At 45.5% G+C, this 25018-nt stretch overlaps 1 protein-coding gene across 4 annotated transcripts in view; it reads left to right on the top strand.

The window, feature by feature from the left end:
• ARID1B (AT-rich interaction domain 1B) overlaps positions 1-25018 on the top strand; it is a 1170625-nt gene that overhangs the window by 387513 nt on the left and 758094 nt on the right. For all 4 annotated transcript variants that reach the window (XM_069607734.1, XM_069607732.1, XM_069607733.1 and 1 more), the window contains one exon: positions 17553-17624. In XM_069607734.1, the coding sequence (XP_069463835.1) occupies positions 17553-17624 (72 nt within the window). The remainder of the gene's footprint in view (positions 1-17552; positions 17625-25018) is intronic.

Below are 25018 nucleotides of genomic sequence, written 5' to 3'. Positions count from 1 at the left end.
TTTATTCTGTGCAGAGAGCGCGCGGTAGTTGAACATGTAGGGCGTGACGTGGGAGGGTGCGATGGTGATGTGGGTGGCGTGGTTTCATTGGTTTGTGTTTCCCCTATTCTTTTCACTTCCTCCTTACTTCTCTCCAGCTCCTCCCATCTTCTACTCATCCAGGGCGAATCTATGTTTGTTCTAGTAAGGTATAGTTTATCTAAGCTTTCCCTTTCACTCTTCCTTCCATCCTTCTCCACTCCTCCTTCCTCCTCACTGCAAAAATCATTCATAAATGGCACCCCCCACTCTGCCTTTTTTCCTTTTATTGTTACTGTTTTTAAGTCTATTAGGTCTCTTTCTCCCTTTCCGTTGTTACCAACTGTTCCCCTTTGTGCTGATGTTGTTGCTACCTCTCTACTTTTATATACATCTCCCCATCTTTCACTCTCCCAACCCCTCTCTTCTCTTCCTCCTTCACTCCTCTCCTCCATTTCCCTACTATTTTCCTCCCTTTTCCTTTTCAACTCCTCCATTACTTCATTGCTCATCTGTTCCAATATCCTTTCATCCTCTTTCTTCCTTTCCCATTTCACCCTTTCTCTTTCTACTATACTCTCTATTACCTTCCCCTCTTCATATTTCTTAGTTGCCTCTGATATTATCCTCCTCCTCCATATTTCCATTTCTTTTTCCTTTTCTTCTTCTTCCTTCTTCTTCTCTCTCAGCACTACTCTTGATACCCTATCTGCTGCTCCTTTTACCCTTTCAGCTTCTCTCTTTTGTTCCTCACTTCGTTCCCTTAATTTTTCCAATTCGTCCTTACCTTCTTTCCTTTTCCTCACTCTCTCTCTTTCCTCCCGCTCAAGTTGTTTGATCAGTTCATTCTGCTCATCCCTTAGTTCTGCTAATCTTTCCTCCAAAATCTCTTCCTTCTGCCGTAGAACCTCCTCTCCCCTCATTTCACTCTCTCTGGCACTATCCTCGTTTGTTCTCCTTACCGCCTCCCTTTCTTCTCCAGTTAGTGAGCCTCGTAATTTCAACAATATCTGTGCAGCTATCCACTCATCGTTTCCTATCTCTACAGTCTGCTCTTCTCTAATCCTCCTGTCCCCCATTGGTATCTTCCCATGAGCCACATATGGTGGAGGGCTGTATGCCGGGTTTGAGTATCCTTCAGCCGCCCTTAACTGTCCTGCTATTTCTCCTAATTCTCTTAAAGGGTACAACCCTCCTCCCTCTGTTTTCACTCCCGGTGTTATGGGTATCCCATTGCTCGGTTCCTTTTTTATGTCGTCTGATTTATCAATCTTTTCTCCTCCCTGTCTTTCGTTCCCCGTATTCTTTGTGCTTTCGCACTCCTTTTCCCCACCCGTTCCTTCTTTCTTAATCTCCTTTTCTTCCGGTGTTTCCCCCATAGTGAACATTCCATTTGGTCCTGGTCGAGACCCCTGGAACATCCTCCATAAGTTAAACACCTCCACATGGTTTGCCAACTTCTTCCCCTTGTATGTATTGTGCAGATGGTTCAGTAGTGAATGTTGGGCATATGGATCGAAACTACCATTAGGCGGCCATGGTGTTAACATTTTGTTATCTGTCCCCTGGGTCCACTCTATGCTGTACTTAATTAACTTCTCCCTATGTGGTGGCAGTGTGGTGCATATGTGCTGTAGTGGGGTAGTGAGGGTGTTCCCCCACCCTCCCGACCCTCTCCCGTATGACATAAATTCACTCCCCTTGTTACCCTTCCCCTTACTAGCAGTTTACTATATACAACCTTGTACTGCTTACCTCGCCCCGCAAGTGTGGGGACTTTCGACAATCCTTTTGACAAATTATGCAAAAATAATAAATATGATGTTATATTATATTCCTTCCCCTACGGCCCCCTGCGGCCGAAGCGCACGCAGCCCCCTGCGGCTGCGTACCCCTTACGATGATCTTACAGTCGTCCTGTTTCTCCGTTCTCCTCCCCCGTTTACACTTGCCGTGGCCGGCGTTCTCCGTGCGCAGCCACGCCCCTTTCCCCTTTTTTCGATCCACTGGTTTATAGTTTATCTCCGTACCAGCTCCTTTATCATGCTTCTCTTCCCCACCACTCTCAAACCCAAAATTCCTTGTGCTCGCGATATCCTATTAAATCCCTACTGGTGACGTCACCGATTTCTTGGAGCTACTGGTATATTCTTGTTATGTTTTTTAAGTTCAAAATACACTTGCAATCTACCCCGCTAACCCTACAGCTGTCTTCCTGTCTCTCCTGGAACAAGGTAATCTCATCAATAATATAACCGGACTGCGCACGCTGCGTCGCCTCGCGTGTGATACGCCCCTTAACAGGAGGGCTTAACCAGCCAATTATCTTCCGTTTTGGGCAACTATGTAACTAGCTACCGCCCACAGGGAAACGTCATCTACCTATCGAGTTTCTTGCTCGAACAATAGGGAACCTCATCTACTCATTGATCAATAAATGTCAAGTCGTAGGAAACCACACACACCCACCCTCACACTTAGTCGCAATTTAGACCATCAGGGTCTTACGAGCGGCTGCACGTGATGTTTTCGTGCCCCGCCCCCCTCTTTCGCGTAACGTTAGCTGACTGTTACGAGCGGCTGCACGTGATGTTTTCGTGCCCCGCCCCCCTCTTTCGCGTAACGTTAGCCGACTGTTCTCGCACTCGTTTTGCTACCATTCATTCCATTAGCAACACTCAGTTAAACCTTCGCCGCACATCTCTACAATACCTCCCCCCTCCCTTATTTACTTCCTCCCCCTCCCTCACAATTTCGCATTGCTTGTTGTGCGTGTCATGCTCACCAAGTTCTCTCGATGCAGGGCCGCTCGACTGCGTGCACCCTCCAAGCGGCTCGCCACCTCCCCTCGTCTGGACCACGTCTGGACACTCGCCGACCGCGGGCGGGATACTTCTCAACCGGCTCCCGAGGGCCAATATCCGGATTGCGCTGTCCGGTCTTCTCGCGGCTCCGCGATGGTCCTGTAGTCCTCAGAAGGGGGCAACGGCAGAGGGGGCCGCGCCGCCGGGCCTCCTCGCAACGGGAGTGCCTGGAAAAACTAAAAATAAAAGTTGATCTTAAACAGATCTCAGCAGTGCCTCCAACTTGTCGGGGGGAAATTCTGCCGGGGTCGGCCGGGCCGTCCGCAGACCTCCGGGCAGGGAGGCCCCAACTCCTCCCGTATATCCCAGATGAGATAGAGTATGAGACACACACAAGGAGCAAGGCGACTCTGCTGTTTATTTATACAAAACGGCAGGGATTGGGCAAGGAGCGTACGCGTCCGTCCTGACACACACATAATCGTGGGGCTCGCAGGCCCTTTTTACTGCATTATGACGCGCTACTTGCGTCACTTCAGAAAGTTAACAAAAAACCTATCGCCACTCTTATTTGGTTGCTCGAGTGGTAGGGTTAGTATAGTACACATATAGAGAATGATATTAGTGGACAAGGTGTAGTCAGGTGGTATATCTGGGTTGTCCCTATAATTGGATACATAAGAATTGTTACATGAAGGCTCCTGAGGATTGGCTAATGTTACTGACGTCTGAGATAAGAGCCCCATGTTCTGATTGGTGCATCCGTGAGCTCCCCAGCCTGGGACCACCGTTGTTCCCAGCTCTCGGTGTACCTGTGTTTGCAACAATGTTTCAATATGGGTACGTGCAGACAATGTGAGGATTTATTCATAGGTGGAAGGCTGACCGCTCCCACTGTAGCAGGTGTCCATTGAGCCTTTCAAGTGTCTCGGCCTGTGTCTCGTAGTGAGGGACCCAGACGCCTTTTCTCTCCTGGGTTTTGGCATCTCGTCAGATTCGGCTTGGTCACGTGAGGCGGGACCGTGTTTGAGGCAGAATTCTGCACAATTAATATTGCTTTTCCACTGTGTGTCTGGTTTAATTTGTAGATATGACTTTAACGTTGGTACGCGGAGTGCGAGGTTGCAACATCGTGCCTTTGATGATTTGTTCTTGGATGTGGGCTTGCAACATTGCGACCTTGGCTGGTTGCTCCATCGGGTTCTTTCTGCAGGATCAGCAACCTGACTCTTGCTTTGTTAATGTCCACGGGAGCTCTTGTTTGAGGCCTACTCGGGCCTGGTGCTTAAGTAGTCTGTTTGGTGCATAGGTGCTTTAGATTATAGTAGCATACATTTCCATGACCAGTATCGTGTTTCCATTATACCTCTCATGGTGGTAACGGGTTTCAAGGGAAGCGTGAGCAAGCGTTATAGATGAGTTCATGATGCATCTTGCGTTTCTGCATTCTGAAAGCCTATGTAAAAATAATAAAGATGCACGTCCGTGAATATGCCTGTCGCCTACGTCAGAGCACTGAGTATGTTCTTCGTGTAGATTGGTGTGGAAATGTTAAGTGTGTATACTTGTACAGATGTGCTTCCCGTTGTCTAGGTCGTCATGGCATCTCTAACGACGTGTGGTTTTTAGTCTAGCTGATCCGAGCCGCAGGTGTCGGCATGGCCAGTGCGGGCTGTTGGGCAGGCAGGTGGACACATCCGTATGTTCCTGTACCAGGGTACCTGGTCGTCTGGTAAATGGACAAACTCTTCTCGCGGCAGGTGTCTGGGCCGTGACCCTCTAGGCCAAGCGCGAGAGGTGAAGGACGGGAGCCTGTTCTTCCATTCTCCCACTTCATTTCAATGGTGCGAAAGTCACCCGCAATATTCCACATAAATTGAGACAGTTTGTCTACAGCAATGCAACACTAACTGCGTGCTATTAGCTCACTAAATATTGCATTCATAATGCGCACAAATATCTATATGTAGAAAGGTCAATCTGAATAACTATTCGAGAGGATTGTGTCCTCCGATGTATTCCATATCTATGACTGGTAATGTCTACAGCTGTGCTGCTTCGGAAAATTTTCAGCAGAGGGCGTCAATAGCGTTGATCCCATGCCCCTCGAGGGTCGACGTCACCGGATGTTATATATAGGGTGCACGGCGCCTGTAGGCTCAGTTCCTTTTTTTCTGCAAACGTGTTTGGTTTGGAATCTTGGCATGCTTGATTCTTCTCTTCGAACAATGTCTTTGTCTTCCTCTACTACCCCGAGGCCGGGCTTTAAGAAGTGTTGGGGCTGCGGGTCTAAAATGTCCATCACGGATCTGCACGACATCTGCCTCTGGTGCCTCGGCGAAAGCCACGCCACCGATGACTGCGAGGAATGCCAGTCCCTGACGTCTAAGGCCTTGCGGGAGCATAAGGGGAAATTGAAGGTAGGTAGGGGGTCCAAATCCCGTAAATCGAAGTCCGCTGGGCTTTTGACCGATGACTCAAGGGGCGACTCTCCGGGTCAGTGAAAATCCAGGGGGTCTCGGTCTAGGAGTGGTTTCCGCCATACCTCTGCCTCGAGGAATTCTAGGAAGCACCGGCACCAGTCGCCGTCCCCGTCCTCGTCGGAAGAGGACTCCGCTAGACTTGTCCCACCAAGTCTTTGTCGCCTGCCGAATGGGATTCATTCCGCCAGCAGATGTTAGCGATTTTTCAGTCGCAAGACACAGGTCTGTCCGTGCCTTCGAAGGAAGCCGGCAAGGAACGAGCTCGGTCCACCACTCGTACGCCTTCGGGCATGGGAGGTCGGAGTGATCATCTGGAGCCGTCGCGGATCCCGATCGGACAAGGGAGATCGCCATAGCCGTGCCAGGTCCAGTCCCGGTCCTCAACTCCATTGAGACTGTCGAAACCTGTGAAGCCTTCGAAGAAGGCATCAGGGCCGTGTTGGTCAGGTTCCCCTCTCGGGGCTCTGCCCTCGAAGAAGCCGTTGATGCCGTCGACGCCGATTCCCTCGACGCCATTTGTGGAGGATTTGCCGGAGGTGCCCTTGAGGGCTGTGGAACCTCAGAGGAAGGCTCTCAGTAAGTCTGTGAGGCCTGTTTCTGAGCCCAGGTCTGTTCCTCCTCCTAGATTGGATTTTTTCCAACCTTTGCAAGAATTTTCAGAGGTTGATGAACTGTCTGATCAGGAGTTGGGCTTTCCTGTGCATCCTGACGTACCTGATGACCTTTTGTCTGGGCATAGTCAGATGGAGGAACTCAATCAGTCATTCGATGACGCCAGTGGCCTCGACACCTCTCTGGAGGTGGTGTTTGGACTGCCTGAATCAGGGGCGCATGCTGAGCCTTCCTATCGGCGTCTCATGTCGAGGGTGACTGAGTACTTGGGGTGGTCGGCCCTCCCAGTGGAGTTTGATCAGGATGACTTGACTGATATCCTGGATCAGGGTCCGTCTACTGACCCATTGTTGCTGTTTCACATGGCTTTGCAGAAGAGGCGGCGGCGGCTTGGACTGCTCCAGAGAGTCTGTCAGCAGTTAACGGGTAATTCCTGAAAAAATACCGCCTATCCAGTAGTGACCCCTGCTACTTATCGTCGCACCCTACTCCGGAGAGTTTGGTGGTGCAGGTGACTACGGCCTCCTCGAAGCAGGCTGCGTACCCTACCGCCCCTCCTGATAGGGACGACAAGCGCTTTGATGGGTGGGCAAGGAAGGTATTTTCTGCTGGGAGTATGGCGTTGAAGTTGGCCAACTCCACTTGTGCCTTGGCAAAGTTTACACACACTCTGTGGAACTGTGCGTCTTTGGCAGCTGAGCATATTCCCGAGGGGCACGAAAGGGATGGATGTCTGGCCCTTGTGCAAGACGGTCAGCAAGGCTGACGAGAGCCTTGAGAAGTTGCAGACCTCCAAAGCTGCAGCAAAGTATTTGAGCGCTGCAGTATGGCAACCTCCGTCTTTTCGTCCTAGGGGGCAGCAGTGGAGGGGAGGTTCCTTTCAATACTACTCCTCGTTTGGTAGATCAAGAATGCCTGCCAAAGAGGTCAGCGAGTACCTGTGGTGGTCAGGGAAATCATGGTGCCAAAGCCGCTCGGGCAGTTGCCTCTTTGCCATCAGGCACTGCCGCAGCCGCTTCATCTGTCATGAGGCCATGACCCATGGTTCGCCGGCAAGCTAGCATGACATCTCGGAAAATGGTGTGCCATTACTTCAGATGTGTGGGTTCTGGATACCATAGCCCATGGCTATTGCCTTCCCTTCCTTCAGCGGCCTCACGACAATCCACCGGGGAAGCTCTCTTTGAAGCATCTGGATCCGCTCCTTGCGCAGGAAATCCTATCCCTGCTGGAGAAAGGCGCCATAGAACTGGTGCCTGTGGTGGAGAGTAACCAGGGATGGTATGCCCCCTTTTATTTTGATTCCCAAGAAAGACGGAGGGTTGAGACCCATCATGGACTTGCGTTGGTTGAACAAACTTCTCAGGAAGGACAAGTTCAAGATGGTTATTCTTTCCCAGGTCCTCCATGCCCTTCAACTTCAGGATTGGTTGGTGTCTCTCGACCTCAAGGATGCGTACTTTCATGTGCCGATTCATCACAAGCACAGGAAGTACCTGAGGTTTGCGGCTGGCGACTCACTTTCAGTTTCGGGTCCTGCCATTCGGTTTGACCCCGCCCGAGGGTCTTCACCAAGCTCATGGTGGAGGTGGCAGCGTACCTCAGGCGAGGGGGGGGATTCACATCTACCCCTACCTGGACGACTGGCTGATCCGAGCAAGTGTTGGATCATCTCGGTCTCACCTGCCGCACCCTTCACAGGCTGGGCTTCTCCCTGAATTTCAAAAAGTCGCATTTGACACCTTCCCAACGGCTCCAGTACATCGGGCTGTGCTGGACACGTCCCTGGGGAAGTGTTCGCCTCCACAGGTCAGGGCTCATCACATTGTGCAGATGGTGGACAAGTTTCAAGATGCCCAGTGTCTCCCAGCTTTCGACTTCCTAAGGTTGCTGGGCCTCATGGCATCCTGTATCTTTCTGGTGCCGGAAGCCAGACTGCAGATGAGATCTCTGCAATGGGCTTCAAACCAGTTCTCGGGCAAGATGTCGGATCCCGTTCAGATTCCAATCTCGGTCACACAGGATCTTCTCTGGTGGGCCGACGAAAGGAACCTACTGAAGGGGAAACCGTTTTGGCACCCATGGCAGGAGATGACGATTATGATGGATGCTTCCCTCACAGGATGGGGTGCTCAGCAGTCGTTGGTCTCTGTGGAGTCCAGACTCCACATCAACCTGTTAGAGCTGAGAGCCATCAGGCTTGCCCTGAAGGCTTTTCTGCCGACTATACGAGGGAAAAGTGTTCTGATCATGATGGACAACACAGTGGCCTTGCATTACCTCAACAGAAAAGGGGGGCAGGGTCTCTCCGTTGTGCAGGGAGGCGATGCAGCTCTGGTTCTGGGCCATCAAACAAGGTCTTTCGATCTTGGCAGTTCATCTGGCCGGAGACAAACGCAGCGGCGGACGCTCTGAGCAGGCAGAGGCAGTCTCTCACGAGTGGGAGTTGGCTCAGGAAGTCCTTCTGGAGATGTGAGCCCCGCAAGTGGATCTCTTCGCCACCAGTGTCAACCGGAAGTGCAGAAGATTCTGCTCAAGGGAATTTCCTCCGAGAGGAGCCTTAGGAGACGTGTTCGTGGTGGATTGGTCATTCCCGCTGCTGTACGCGTTTCTTCAAGTCCCCGTCATTCCTCAAGGGTTGCGGAGGTTCGGGACCCACATGACCATGTGGCTCTAGATTGGGCCAGGAGAGCGTGGTACCCGGACCTTCTAGAATTGTCCATCTGCCCTCCACGACGTCTTCCTTAGCGAGAGTTGTCCTTTGGGTGCAGGCTTCTTTTCTACCGAAGGTGGTGTCTGATTTTCATTTAAGCCAGAAGGTAGTTCTTCTGACGTTTTATCCTCCTCCGCATCCTGGCAAGGATGAGGAGAGGCTCCATGGGTTGGATTCTAGGAGAGTTCTGAGCTTGTACATTTCACAGATGTCCCGGGTCAGAGAGGACGATCAGCTCTTTGGTTATGCTGGACACCGGTTGGACCAGGCTGTTACCAAACCGACCTTGTCCAGGTGGATTATCCTCACTATTACTGAGTGTTACCTTTTGGCAGGTAAGGACCCTCTGGTAGGATTACATGCTCACTCTACTAGGGGCGTGGCTACCTCCACTGCCCTTCAGCGGGGTGTTCCTATTCAGAATATTTGTGAAGCAGCCACATGGGCTTCTTTACATACTTTTGTCAAGCATTACACCCTGGATTCAATCCACGGGCAGGATTTGGCCTTTGGTAAGGCGGTTCTTTATTCCGCCATTTGATTGGGCATTCTAAATTTCTAAATTCTTTTTCCACCTCCATAGTTTGGTACTGCTTTGGGAGTCTGTCATAGATATGGAATACGTTGGAGGACACAATCCCATCGAAGAACAAGTTACTTACCAAATCTGGTAACGTTCTTTCGATGGGATGTTCCTCCGACGTATTCCACATCGTCCTCCCAACTTGCCCCCCTGGAGAATTTCCTATGCGATTGCAGTTTACGTTTCCAAAAGGCTATCTGCAGTCAGACTGGCAGAAGATTGGTGCCACACGTTCTGGGAAAAAACTACAACTGAGGCTACGGGTGTCGTGCGTCCTATATATAACATCCGGTGATGTCGTCCCTCGATGGAGGCCCTTGAGGGACATGGTATCGACCCAGGACGCCCTCTGCCGAAAATTTTCCGAAGCAGCACAGCTGTGGACAATACCTGTCAGACATATGAAATACGTCGGAGAAACATCCCATCGAAAGAACGTTACCAGATATGGTAAGTAACTTGTTCTTCTAGACCAAAGAATAAAGGTCCTCTCAATATAAACCTACAAATTGTCATTGTTTATCAAATAAAACACAAAACTATTTTTGGAAAAGATTTTACAGTATAAATCGCCTCGTTTTCTCTGAAACCACTGACAAGTGTTGGACATCAGAGGAAACTGCTGACTTTATTTTTAGGGCTGAATCAACTCTAAAATATTGCACTCTATTGGTGTCTAGCTTAGACTTAGATACAAAAATGTTTTGCAGGACTGACTTGGTTACACAAAGTCTTGGGTTCATGATAGAAGAATTTATTGTGGGGTGCAAAATATCTTGATGCGTTAAAGTCTATGCTTGATATTATAAAATTGAAATAGAAGCAAGTTAACCTTCATTTCATTAGCAGTCTAGGCCGAATCCGTTCTTTTCTGTGCAATGTTGTTGGGTGGGGGGAATTATGTTGGTTATTTACATTGTCATTTTCTAGGGAATGAAAGGGGAAAAAGAAACACCTTCTTATTCCACTTTGAGGAGTAGAAAACTTGCTTATGTAAGCTATGGTTTTGACAGGTCAAGAAGTTTGTCAATCTCAAATCTGTGAGTCGGGGTGCGTACCATGCTAATAAACACTGATCTCATTTGTTCCTGTGAAAACGCAGGAAAATTTTACGAGGCAAATATGTCCTTATGGATTTTAGAACATTCTATTTGAAATATATTTAAATAAAATTTCATTTCCAGGCTGTTTGCCCTTTTAGTGACTTGTAAACAGGGTTTTCCCAAAATACTTAAAATTGTTATCTGGGAATTCATTTTTGCGATCTTTATTTAAATGCACTATGGTTATTGTACTCGCTTTTGGTTTGTCTTTTAAAGGCCCCCAGGGCAGGTAAGGACATCAACAGCTCAAGGCAACTCCGCCAGTCTGTTCCTTGCTCCTAAATCCCTCTCAATCAATCGCATTCTGTCTTGCGAAAGGATTTTACATTCAGCTCCCCCTGGAAAAGGTCTACTTAAGGAAGTTTGTTTGATCAACTACATTCAGATGGAACCCCATTAGCTTTTCTCCTGTTGGACAGGCTCTCTTCCTTTTCTGCTTTCCCAAAAACCCTCCACCATTCATATGTGTTTAACATTAAATACCCAACAAACTGCACAATGCAGCATCAGTAGATGCAGCAATTTTCGATTGGCCCAAGCCTGTTATAGTTTTTTTTCATTTACTTGCATTGACAAGAATCTTCCTCTTTGCTTTGATTGGTCCAGCATATTTTAGCATGTCATTAGGGGATATAATTAACTGTATTCTAGTTCTCCCCTCAGGATTTATGATCAAATTGGATTGAACTAGGTCACCCCCTTGCAATCTCTTGTATGAACCTGCGTCATTAATGAGACCTATATATTCCGAATCGCAAGAATACTGTAGGTTTTTTTAACAGAACAATGGGTTACAAAATTGGAAACAACGAGAATCTATTTTAATATTGGTCCTTTTTTAAATGCATTTCGTTTCTAAGGCTGCACATTACATGAATGGCTGGGGTCTTGATATTTACAGGAAACATCTGCTGATTCAGATGTTCTGTGAAACAAAGTAATCCTTTTAGTAAGCTTAATGGACACATGCACCAAGAGGGCTTATTGGTCTGCCACTCAAGATGCAAAGTTTGTGTAGATCCCTGTTCCTCTGTTGCAATTACTAGCTGCCCATGAATCCATCTGTGTCATTCTAGGGAGGCCACCCAGCTGAGCTTAGACAAATAGGTATGACAGTCTGTATTTGGAAAGCAACCACAAAAGTGATGGGTGGAAGGTTTTGAATGAATCTGACCAACCTAAACCTTCCACACCGTTTTTTAGCCCGGCTACGCCATCGCAAAATGGGTCCAGACATATGCAAATCAGTCAGGTACTGCCATCAATGGAGGCAGCCCAGCCTGAGCTGCTAGCCCAGGTCCCCTCTGCACAGAAACACAAGTAATCGCAGACCTGTTTCGGCCTTGTTGGGCCTCCTCAGTGAGGTGCAGCTTGGTTCCCCATGGCGCAGTGAGCAAGGGACCACCGCCTGGGCATACCCTCTCTCACATAGTGAGATAAACTATAACCACAAAAGTGGTGGGTGGAAAGTTTTGAATGAATTTGAATCACTGGCATTGCTCTGGGCAACCTTCCACACCACTGATTTTTCGCCTGTCTGCGCCATCGCAAAAGGGGTCCAGCCATATGCAAATAAGTCAGGTACTGCCACCAATGGTGGCAGCCCAGCCCGAACTGCTAGGCCAGGTACCCTCTGCACAGAAACACAAGCAACCCCAGACATGTTTCGGCCTTGTATGTCCTCCTCAGTGAGGTCCAGCTCGGGAATGTATTCAGTTTAAGTTCACCATTTTGAGGTTACATGTAAAAGGAAAAAAATATTTTTGTGTAATAAAGTGTAGGCCTGTCAACCAATCTAACTCCATCTTTGTAACTTGGGATACAATTTCTGTCTATTATCCCCTTGCATAATAAAATATTATGAAGAAATCTGCATGTTTTTCAGGCAAAATGGCTGTATGACCACAAACTCTTTTGCATTAGCGAATGTCATTATTTGAAAAGCAACCTTATTCCTGTTGTTTACTCTTAGCTAACATGGTATACAGATACTTCATTCAAAATACACCTGGTTTAATGAAACACATATATTAAAATAGTTGTTACAATACTCTATTCACCTCTCCATTAGTTTGTGATTGCCACAGAAAAGGTGGTGCTTTGTCCAATTGATATACAAATTACTATATCCATAGAAGCAACCTGAACAGAAATGTCCATTATGATCTCTTGTGGGGCACACCCTCATAAATGCATCCTTGTAAAATGTAACGAATAGCTTTGTTTGAAGATCACCCATAAATAGTAAGTTAAAACATGGTTGTTATAAAGTAAACTCTCAAACATTCCCATTAAACATACTTTTACTTGCTAATAAGCTTATTCTTGTAAGGCTTCTGGAAATTAGGTTTAATTTGTAGCACATCTCTTATCACTGTTCTTACTCTGTGCACATTCCATTGCATATTTCCCTACCATAATGGTCACCATAACCATGCCTTCAGTTTCTTAGTGTAGTTTAATTCATTTAATGTCACCATCATATGCCAATGTGATTACCGTTCTTCTTGAAGCAATATTCAATCGCACAAGCCTTGGATATTGCGAAGCATGGGCAAGTTAGAACAGAAGGAAATCAAAAACTGGGAGACCAAGGGCGAAGTTGTGTTGTCCTGCCTCTTTATTTTTGCAGACAGCGCAGCATGCTGTCTCTAATAGGACAAAAACCAAGGTAGAAAATGGACAAACACAGCTTACTGGTCCTCCATGACCAGTGGAATTACTATCCCTCTCAGTTGTAAGACTAAAATAATAACACCTTTTGTACCCGACCATCTGAAGTCTGACTTTAGGAAATCAGGTAGCCATCTTAGGAATGAGATTCCACAAACGGGACAGCAACATCGGGTCGCCACAAAAACCACTTTGAAACTAAATTGACATCTGTGGAAATGTGTAGTTTTTTTGGAATGAACACTGTTGACCCTATTGATCGATGTGGACACTGTTGAACTCGCAAACCAAAGAGTTCCTGCTGACCCGCCCCCTTCCAGAATGGAATGAGGCATAGCAATAGCTCACCTGTAGACATGAATTTTGCAGTGCTATTTGCCTGACATGGATATGGATGAGTCAATTAATTGCCCCCCATAAAGAGAGCAGAAGCGGAATGAAAATCTTGTGCCAGGCACCAGCAATGCCAATGCGCCACACGCACTGATAAGTTTATCATGGCTCTTGCCCATGAGTTGTGAAAGTGGATATTTCAGTCCACCGCAAAGCCCGATGTGGACCACTGCCCCTAAAAATATTCAAAGCCACGTGGGGAAGGTGGCCCTGCAGGAAAGGAGAATGGAGAATCCCATGGATTGCGGACAACTAACAGTCGGAATGGCAACACAGAGGCTATCGCAAGTTCCAGCACAGATGGTAACCTGAGCCTGCCAAATGACCACAAATCTGCTGGCACATGAAAGTGAACTAAGTTAATTGGTGAAACGAGACGTAAAGAGCTGACTAGTTCCAAATGAACTAATCAACTGGGGGAACATCCTGGTCCGAGCACCAACTAAAGAAAGTAGGAAGCTAACAAATTGTTTGCAAATGTAAAGGTCTGCACCAAAGGGGCCCTATGAAGCCTCTCCTGCTTAGAAGACATCCTATTAACACACTAATTGGGATGGTCACGGCAGTTGAGGAAGGGATAGTCTACATTCTTAATCTTCTGACCTGAAAGGTATTGTGCACAAATGATCTTTTACAAGGCAATTAATTTATAGAGACCAAAACATCAGCCACATGCTCCAAGCGAGGGCATTGACGCAATGGACCATTGAGGATCGTTAACCCAAAAACCTATCTAGTCGAGTTCCTCTGAGCAAAGAAAGCTGCCAACAGTGTATGTGAAGGGCCATCTTTGCCTGATCGCAAAGGACTTTGGCTAGTCTGCAAGGAGATCCAAACCTCTTTTAATACAGACACGCCCACTGGAGGAAAGACCCTTTGAGATGCTTGGGGCTCTAGTAATGGTGCAGCCCATGGAACACGCAATGAATGGTAGAAGACAATAATCCCAAGTGGTGTAACTGGCCTCAGAGCAAGACTCAGTGGGGCTCCAAACACATCTGCAGCTTCCCTTGGATCAGATGGCCTTTGAAGGACAGCTTTTCTTTCATGTAAACATCCCCTAGAATCCTCCAGAATTCACTGAGAAGTATGTAGTTGGCAGCTTTTTGCATGCAAGCTGTTGGAACCCCTGACTCTTCAAAGGTGACACGGGTGATGATGATTGAGATGAAGTACTTTTGTCCGCCAGATTGTTCTGTAAACGAGGATTGGAAGGTTGGAATGTCTGGACATCCTCTTGCCTGATGTTCCTCAGTCAGGACTAGAGTTTTAGAAGGATCCTTGTCAAATAGGGGTCTAAGGTTTCTGGCACCCCCTTATGGTGAGAAGTTTGGTTGATGATCCATATTTGTTTGTCACAAGTTAAATGACTGATGTATGCTTATTTTGCTCTTATTATGACCAACTGGTGGATAATTGGTATGTATGTATGTATGTATGTATGTATGTATGTATGTATGTCTGTGTAGTGTGATTGTGTCAGATGTTGATGAGATGTGATATGCCTAAATTGTCCTAAAGCTGTGATTACATTGATTTATGGTTGAGAGTTTTGTAATTTTGTGCATGAGAACTTATTGGAGTAAGGCTAAATAACATTTGATAAATTAGTGAATTTGTTGCAATCTACTAAATATTTGATCCTGCTGCCCTTTTTAATATTGTTGTTGTTCTGGATTATTAGTGGTGAATTGCTTTACTTGTATAATGTCCTGGGTTTAATTACCAAGTAAGAGAACTGTAATACTTAGAAATTGAATAGCATGTTGCTGTTCGTGGTTAGTCTCGCATCAGTTGAGAGGGAACACTCAGTGTCTTATGAGCAAATCTCCTATTGATCCTCAATTGATGGTAGTTTTCAAGTGAGATTGGGGTGAATATTAATTTGCATTTGGTCAAATGGAAAGACGCCTGATCTGTAGAGGTCTCGTTTGGTTTCTGCTAATCAGAAGCCTGGCTAGGTTTTACATCGACTTTTATTTAAATGTACTTTTTCTTTTTTGACATCTGCAGTAGTTGCTTATTGATGACCTTTCAGAGTAATGAAACCAGCAGTCTTGACAGTGATGTTGGGCAAGCTCTTATTTGACATCTACTTATTTTGCCTTATCCTTGCGGGTAAATCGGGCCCAACCAACACTTTGGGAAGGCTACTTGTTTGTGTCTTGGAATATTGATAGAAGTTGTGAAGTGAGACGCACAGCAGTTCATTTGTCATACGTGTGGGCTATGGTCCGTTGATGAGCATGCAGCCCCCTCCAAGTTATTTATTTTTCTATATTTGTATATGATTGCGCTCGTTACAATGCAGTACATGGCATTATCGAGCAGCACAGAGCTACTGAGTTCACATGTTGGGTACTCTAATGGAGCTCTCAGTATCCCTCTTAATGCATAAGCAGGTTGTCCAGTTTATTTTTCTTTGCATTCTGGGACTTGTAATCCGAGATTTAAAATGGGAGTAACAAAACTACACCCTCCAAAATGCAAACCTATCATACTGCACTGGGGGGGGGGGGGTACTCGTGCATTTCATGGAGCTCTCTGCTGCAGCCATAGGACCTCCAAATAGGTTTAAAAATAACGTGAGCTATATGGTCCTTGCAGAAGTGTCATGGGAAACGGGAAGAAATGTGCTTCAAATAAAAGGAAACCAGTGTACTTGAATGTTTCTTGTATTCCGTGACACCTTAAGTCAAATTCGTGACAACATGCACATACACAATTAGCTTTAACAAAGGAGTCCTTAAAATACATGTAATATCGACGACACTCACTTTCTGTAAAAATCAAAAAGGGTTCACTTCCAGGATAAGATATGGTTGATTAAAATGGTGCCATCTATACTATAGACAGCTCGTCAAATTCGGGTTCACTTTCAGTTTGACCTCCCGGGCCTTTTTCAGAAGTCCGTGTAAAATAGAAATGTGGTGTTCCAAGCCTCAACAGCACATTTCTTAACTGCACCATATTCTGACAGGGAAAGAATGTGCTGCATGGGCATGAAAGCCTATGCTCCTGCAGGACCCTGATTTACGGCTTGACAAAAGCCCTAGCAACCATGAGGAATGTATGGCAGCCACATGGCGGGGATTCTCCTCCCAGTAGCACTGTTTCAGCCTGTCAATAAAAGGGGGTGCTGCTAAACTCCACTGCACACCTTTCCCCTTTATAAACATGCTATTTCTTAGACTGCAGCGCCACTTTTCTAGTTTAATTAAAGTTTAAGAAAACGTGTTTAAATTAGAAAAGTGGCCATCTTTAAAGAAATGCTCGTGAAGCCACTGCAGTACACGTTTCCCTTGTAAAAAGATGTTTTCCAGCTTTTGCTGATGTAATCTACAACATCTCCCCTCCAATACTTCCACCCACTTCAGAATGGTGTTGCTGGAAACTGGGCGAGAGAATGTCCTATTTCCGCACGACTTTTAACACCGAATCAGGCCCTCGGAGTTTGGCCTGCACACCACCGAGCTTTCGCAAACCTAGTTCATCTTGAAATGAATAACACGTTAGCGCACTGCCCATCAGGGGACACGGCTGGTGTTCCCCGTTGCATTTGTTAGCTTTCACACCAATTGAATCTTTCAAAAAAGTAGAGCGTCTTGCAGGTTTTAGCAGCCCTGCCCTCACAATATTGCAACGATCAACATCACTGCGCAGCAGGGGGGGTGAGAGGCGCAGAGAAAAACACATAATGGCCGGCATGCGAGAGCAGAAGCGTGATTGCGTGTTGACTGACTTTCACGGGCGCAAAGTGGATGTAAACGTCGGTCACGTAAGGTCACCGTGATAGGCAAGCCAATCCACCGTGCCTTGTTTTGTTTAACATTGCAGGGCTTGCTCGCGCTGCGTGCTTTATAAGCGACTGGGCCTTCAAAAGAACACACCAGGAGAGCGAAAAAAATCTTACAGCAAGCAATGTGTAAAATCTCTGGCAGCCTTCCAAAGGAGATCTGAAGTGTTTATGCGGGTGTGGGGAGCGGAGAGGGGGTGCAGGCCGTTCGCCCTTCGGAAGCGCTGCTGTTCACGTGGGCATGCATTTATTGTATGTTTCAGCTCAAAAGCAGGGCACGTGTTTAATGTGCGCCGCCTGAGTGCTTATTACTTGCTTTAGTTCAAACTCCTGGTTTCTAATGTAATAACCTCAACATGTCTTTTCAATTACAGAGCCTCTGCCATGACCTCCCCTCCCTAAAGGAGTACGTTTGTGGGAAATTAGCAAACCGGAAGGATGCAAGTGTGAGTACTGAAACTTCAACTGTGGATCATAATTCTGCACAGCGATGTTTGGCAGTGAGTGACTTAAGCGGCTGTCTCCGTCGAGTTATTTAAAATCTAATATAGTACAAATATGCTCTCTTTAGATTGCACATGTTTTGCTGCAGGACTTAATAACTATGGTGCGTGAATTACTTATACATTCTCCCCGCTTGGATAAACATGTTTTCACTTGGTTCTGGGCCCAACTGCTGCTTTTTGATTACTTGGGTTTCTGTTTGTGTCTTGGGATATCGATTGAAATTGTGAGGTGTGACGCACAGCAGTTAATTTGTCATACGTGTGCGCTATGGTCCATTGATGAGAATGCAGGCCTCTCGAAGTTATTTATATGTATATGCTCTCGTTACAAGGCAGTAAGTACATGGCATTATCAAACAGCACAGAGCTACTGAGTTCACATGTTGGGTCCTTGTAATGGAGCTCTCGGGTATCCCTCTTGCGTGCGTAAGCAGGTTGTCTAGTTGTTTGTTTTTCGTTGCATTCTGGGACTTGTAATCTTGGATTTAAAATGGGAGTAACAAAACTAAACCTCCCAAAATGAAAACCTATCAAGCTGGACTGGGGTGACCTACTCGAGCGTTTCATGGAGAGCTCTGCTGCCGCCGCCGCCATAGGACCTCTGCTGGTTTTTGATTACTTGGATTTCTGTGCATGTGCTATTCTGCAGATTTGATGAGCTGAGATCTGCTCTTTGCTTGGCTGGTGGGGGACATTGCCTCAATAAATGTCTGTCTTTAGATTGTTGGCTGGAGGTTTAGGGTTGCCGTAGCTAAATGTTTGCAACTTTAAGCCTGTGATAGTAAGAGCTTGGCACCCTGCTCCTAGATATATAGTCTGGGCTTTGTGTTTGATTGGCTGGAGTGCTTCGGTACAGACAGCTGCTGGGGCAAGTGTCTGCTGCAATGAGCTGCCTATGTGCACGATAACAAGACTTCTTAATGCAATGCGAACGCTGTGGGGAAATAACCTTTCTCGCATTGCTTGACTTGCATGCTCCTTTGCTGCCTTTTGTTAACCCTTAGTTCATGTAACCGTAACCACAATGTGGTCGGGGAGTGGCATGAGTAGAAAGAAAAGTGAAGTGACGTTTGGGACACTCCCAATTTACCACAGAGGGGAATCCCAAGTACTTCAGCCATATAAACTGGGAATCGTCTGCCAGTTCTATAGGAATAATTTCTACTGTGAATGTTACTTTTCTCTATTATGGCTGTGTTTTTAAGGTCTGTGATCAGAACTTCGGTTTTAGGTTGAGGTTTCGATTTCCATTGTCCAAGAAACACTATTTGAATCCTTTTCCTCATCGTTGAAGAGTTAATTTGAAGCACTCAAAAGTAGAGCTACTCAGTAATATATTATCTAGATAGGTGGCGGACCTGTGATCAGTTGTCTCCTGTATTAGTATTTCAATGATTCGCCATATAGTGTTTATATTTAACAACCAGCTGGCACATTTTACTTTGACAACCCCTAACCACATGATTACAGAGACATACTGAACCTATTCTTTCTATGCTCTTTAACATGCTTGTTTCACAGATCTCCGAATGGTCAACTGTCTGTGTAGCCAGTCCTAGTGATTCAGTTACTGATCTAAATGAATATCACAGGTCATTTTGCGAGTGCTCCCATGACCCCAAAGCATGCAACTTTAATGCATGATGTCCAGGATCTGTTAAAAGCCTGCACAAATAGCATTCTTTACATGACTACTCAAACTCTGAATCAGGTTGATGTTCAAACTGAAGGGCAGACTCGATCTTGGGTTGTGGGCCCTGCTCGTGGTATACTGAGGTTTTCGTTTGTTACTGTGTATTGTGGCTATGATACCAAATACCACCTACCTGGTCCTTAATCCTGAAAGGGGCTTGAAGGATAATTTAGTTGTTGATCAATTACTTTCCCATGTGATGGAAACAATTCGTCATATCCACTACTCCTCCTATTAAAGTATTCTGAGTGCTCTGAAAAACCTTTTTTGGGGCTGTTCCTTTGATTATATGGAACTGTGGATGATAAATAGAAAATTTCTAAGCGTGTTAGTGGTTTATGACGTGTCACAGGATCTTTGGTAGGCAGACTAAGGCCTGCTGTTTTTGCCTTGGATGCACCCAAAGAATTGTCCTATTTGAGTACCTGGGGAAAAGTGTGCTGCCATGATTCATTTACACCTAGCATACGCGGTCCACATTGCAGCTTTCTATTTGCTTACTCATCTAAAACAGTGTTTCAGTTACTATCTCAATATACTTAGAAACATGTCTATTCAGGATTTCAATGTTGAAGTGAATCTTAGATTCTACTGGAAAGTTTATGGCTCAAATCGTCACTTAAAATGATCGCCATGGCAAACGCACTTAGACCTGTGGCCAGTGATGTGAGCCGAGCTTTTGGATTTGGACTACATTGGATGACCCCCCCCCCCCCCCCGATCAATATAATCTGTTCCCATGATGTTATGTTAAATGTCTGAAGTGGCGCTAGCTTCTCTTTCCGCTTACAAAAGTCTTTTTGCATAAAGCAAATCAGCAACCTCTCATTCTATTTCCAGGATACAATTCCCATTTACAATTTTCGTTTACACCAATGGTGCTCCCAATTAACAGTTAAGATGTAGTATTGCTTTTTTTGATATCGACCACGATTTATTTCCTTGGTTCTGGACGAACAAATGATGACGTGAACAGACTCATTTAGGGGAAGTTTCCTCATTTAAGCCTATTGCAAAGGGTGTGGCACAGTGGAACTCCTTTTGTTCACATGGGCATACCATTAAGGCGCACAAGTGATCCTTTGAGCTTTGCGAGAAAAGCTATACCCATGCAGTTCCTCCTGCCCCATTGCCTTTCCTACTTCAGGAGATGGGATATCTTGTGGAACTGGAAGCCCGGAAGACCCCTCCAAATTGGGAAGGAATGAGTATTAGTTTTGCTATCCCTTCAATCGTTTGAAAAACTAAAACCTGAGATCATTAACGATAATAAAACATCTAAAGAAATTTGATGAAAGAAACATTAAAGATGATCACTGTGTGCCAGACCTTTTCTAGCTGTAAGAAAGGATACTGTAGATTGCTTTCAGTGTGAAGGCTGTTTCCGCGTACTTGTATGGTCTTACGCAATATAGGATTGTAGTTTATAAATGATGCTCTTTGGTCTGAACATGATTCCAAGAAGATTTGTAAACTGCTTGGCAGAGTAAGCTCTTCACTACAGAAGACTGGATGCCCAAATCTTCCTTTATTTCAAGATAACAATCTTTCCATTCCCATGCCTTTTTGAAATTGAGCTACTGCAGACCTGGGTTCCTTCAACCCCGATGCTCAGATAAATGTGACCACCAGACGTGCAAAATATTTGTCTTGGCATGGATAGTCCACGTGTGTTAATCCGCATCTATTTGATGTTACTTGTGCCTCCAAGAAACGTCAAAGTGCTGGAGTATATCTTTTCTCCACATGACTCAACAAACATTTCTGAAGGCGTGGGATCAGTTCCCAAAAGTCAAACGTAGACATGCTGGCTTACTCTGAAGTCGTTAGAACGGTTTAGTTGTCTGCCAAGAACAATCATAACTTCAAATGAAACATATTCCCTATTTTGGTGTCTATTAGTCTATTAAATAGTCCCCTATTTGTGAAATGTTTACATTGTGTTCCCTCAGATTAACATAAAATGTGTATCCCGCAAAGTTTGTGATAATCATTAGACATCAAAATAAGAATGGGCAAGAGGTAGCTTACTGACAAAAGTTTATTTTTTACCTGGTTTAAAAAGAATTTTTAAATATCTTTGATATCAACGTTTTTTCTTCGAGCTGAAACTTTCTTAAAGCCCATAAGACTAAGCCAGATCCTGGCCACTCCCAATATTGTTAACGTTTCTAAACTGCTCATATTTAATGGAGTTCTAGGTTCCCTTCTGTATGTTGCAATTGCTTAGGATGTTAGCCCCTTTGAGCATCCACTGGTAGTCTGAGCCAAAAAACTCCCCTGAGAGTGATTTTTTGTTGTTGTATTGCTTGCATTGAGATTGGGCCCTTTGGGTTCTGCTATCTATTTGGTGTGTTACATTTCTGAATAGACAAAGAAATGTATCACCTCTTGCAATACATTATCTGTTAAATTTAGTATGATGGATCTTCAAAGTCTTGCTATATACCCGTCACTATATTTGATCATCCAGGAACGTCACTGTGGAAGACTGCATGTGGTGAGCTGCATACCATGAAATGGCGTTGTGCATGGTGGTGTGCAAATAAATTCTCAACATTTTCGATATCATTGTTAATTTCAGTTTTTTTATTTTCAAGAGGAAAATGGAGAATATCATCCAGATTTAAATCTAGCCATTTGCATCAAAGATTGGAGTGGCAAAAAGAATAAATTGGAAATGCGTTTAAGCGTTTTCACTTTTAGCCATTACTTACCTTGAAAGGAATCTGTTGAATCGTAAGGTGTTCAAACATATATATATTTTCCCATTTTAGCTCCAGTTTGTAAATTTCCATTTAAAATCAAAACTGTGGTTTAATGTTAATGTTAAAGGATATTTGTACCGCGCACTATCACCACTGGAGTGGTCCCCTGGCGCTCTGATAATGAAACAGCCATCTTATTTAAGCATTAACTGTTGCTGCTTCACGAAGGAGTTCCATTTTCTCCTTGGTGTTGTATTGTTGTCTTCAGCATACATAGCTGGAGTACAATCTAGATGCTAAAGTATTAGTGTGAGTTTTATGTAAACCATTTGTGTAAATAAGGTGTTTTATGTAAACTATTTGTGTAAATAAGGTAAGATTAGGACAGACTTCTCCTGAATAGGAAGGCTTCTTCCTCCTTAAAGTGTGTTTGGGTGGCTTTGCAAAATCATGGGGTTCAGGTTTGCAATACTACTACCCCTTATTGAGCCCAACTGATGGCTACTGTGTCAAATAGCCCTTTTTTAGTGATATTACTTTTAGGAGGGTCAGTGATATGTTTCTTTGTCGATACTCCCTTTACTATAAGTGCGCCGCAGAACTTAGACCAAATCTGTTTTCACTTCACAGAAATGTTATTTTTCCAACTCGTTTGGGGTGCTCATTTGGCCGTAACCAGCGGTATCGGGTGTCGCTTACCTGGCACACCCTTTGGAGTTAGCCCTGTGACTGAGTTCTTGGGAGCAGTGCCCCCAAACATGTTTACTTTTTGTACTTCAGAAGTTTGTCCCTCAGCTGTTTTTCAGTTTCTGCTTTAGTGAAACATTTCCTCACTGTAGATGGGTTCTTTCCCTAACCCCCCAGGGCACATGTGGTGGGGCGCAGTGTCTAAGGTAGACTAGCTGTGTTTGAGCCAGCCCATCCTTGGGTCATACTCATGTGGCCACTTGCCATTCTATGTAGGAGGAAGCAGGGTTGTGCTCCCTACCCGTTGGCTCCTTCCCCCGAGCAGGAGGCAATGAGATGGTGGATAGCTCTTTCCACAAAGCAGCACTGCACAACCCTGCTAACCACCTCGCTCTGCAGCAGCAGCGTAAAACGGACGCAAATGAGACGGCAGGTGGACATATGTGACTGGGTGCGGGCACATGGGTATGCTAGCCTCCTATGCTCAAGTGCACTTCTTTGTGTTTAGATCAGCCAACTAGTCTCCATATGTTTAGGAGCAATCTAACGCCTAGGCTAGACATATGCTGGTTGTTTCAGTGCATGTGATTACTGTACTTGATTTTACCCGAGCATCTGATCTGACCATGGCATATGATAGGCGGCGGTACTAGCCTGTACTGGCAGGACTTGGGCATATGAGGCTGTATCATGCGATTTTACTTGTCAAGAATTGGCAGTACCGTGGCTGTACATGGAATAGGATTGCAGCACCTGGGAATGGCATGTAAGGCATAAACGGCATGCAGTTGTTGGACCTGTCTGTTCTGCTGCGCTTGGCATATTATTGCAACATCTGAGCATGCACATCTGTATTTAGGACCATAAGAATATACTTGTGATACAAAGGTTTGGAAGCATAATATATGCGCAGATACTCTGCCTTGGATGGTAGCAGTTGGCTGTGAGAGGCTGGACATTGCATATGATGGTTACAGGCCACAGATGAGCTGAATTCCTTACAGGATTGCAGTGCTTGGGCATAGCAACGGGTGTATGATGGGTATTCTGTTTCATCACCACCCGTTTTTTAAAAAGTAATTTTCTATGAAAAAATTCAGTTGAAAAGCTCATCGAAATATACAGGGGGTTTAAAGGGGCGGAGAGGGTGTTGGGGTAGGGTTAATAGTATTGGGAAGGGGGCATGGTGTGTGTGTGTGTGTGGGGTGGGGGGGACACCGCCACAGCGGTTCCTGAAAAATACTGTAGGAAATATGTTTGTTTGTACAGCAGTCCAATTTCTCCTGGGCACTTTTACCTTTATTTGCTACATCTTTGATTTAGTTTGTGGTGCCCGTAGTTTAGTAGTTTCACCCAGTGATAAACCCATTTGCTTGCAAAAATAGCAATTTAATAAATATTTCACTCCAGCTCTGTGCCAGTATGGAGGCAGAACCAATATGGATGGCCCAAGAGTGCTAGTTTGGGATGCTAGGGTTGTTTAGATTCACATTCTATGCAGAATCTGCAATCTACTAGCTGGTCCGGAGGATTACAATTTGCTTAGTTTCAATCAACAGGGGATTTCCTGCCATATCATCCTGCATTCTATATATGCAGGTAACCGCAATGACCTATGAGTTGTCGCAGAAACTTGATGTGGAATCAAACTGATCATAGACCAACACAATGCCAGCAAAGAACATAGTCATTGACACCGACACTCATCTGGTCCCGGGAGACATCAACCTTGTCCCGAAAGGGATGTTGATCAGATTGACCAATTATGACGTGTAGGACAGGCCGTATAAAAAGAATGACTAACTGTATTTTTAACATTGCCTCAAATTCCTGGCACAAACAGTCCAAATTGGTATAATTCTTTGTAAGTTATGTCCTAAATTAAATTCAAACTTTCTGTGGGTTGATGGCCACAAGGTGTGCTATCCCTGCCTTCCCAGGGACCTCTTAGAGGAAGCATTTGCAGTCTGGGGATGTTCAGTCTTGAAGCAGTCAAACGTTGGATGCAAAAAATGTTGGGCAGCCAGTCTTGCCGACATCCATATAGGCAGAAAGGGTGTTTTGGACAGAGTTCCTTGGTGGAATGGGAGTCCTTGTCCCCAAGAGGGGAGTCGCTCCCAGTGAGGTCTCACTTTCCCAGCCCCCTAGGCAGGGTCTTTCCTAGTGGGCTCACCTCCCTAGGCTCAGAGGGTGGCTCCCCTCTGCAGAGGAGGGACGAATTGTCCAGATTCATCACAATGGGTATT

This window comes from Ambystoma mexicanum, chromosome 4q, assembly GCF_040938575.1.
Source record: "Ambystoma mexicanum isolate Mex_15411 chromosome 4q, UKY_AmexF1_1, whole genome shotgun sequence".
NCBI classification, from domain to species: domain Eukaryota; kingdom Metazoa; phylum Chordata; class Amphibia; order Caudata; family Ambystomatidae; genus Ambystoma; species Ambystoma mexicanum.
Note: the sequence above shows the minus strand (reverse complement) of the source record. Positions and strands in the feature narration are given on the sequence as shown.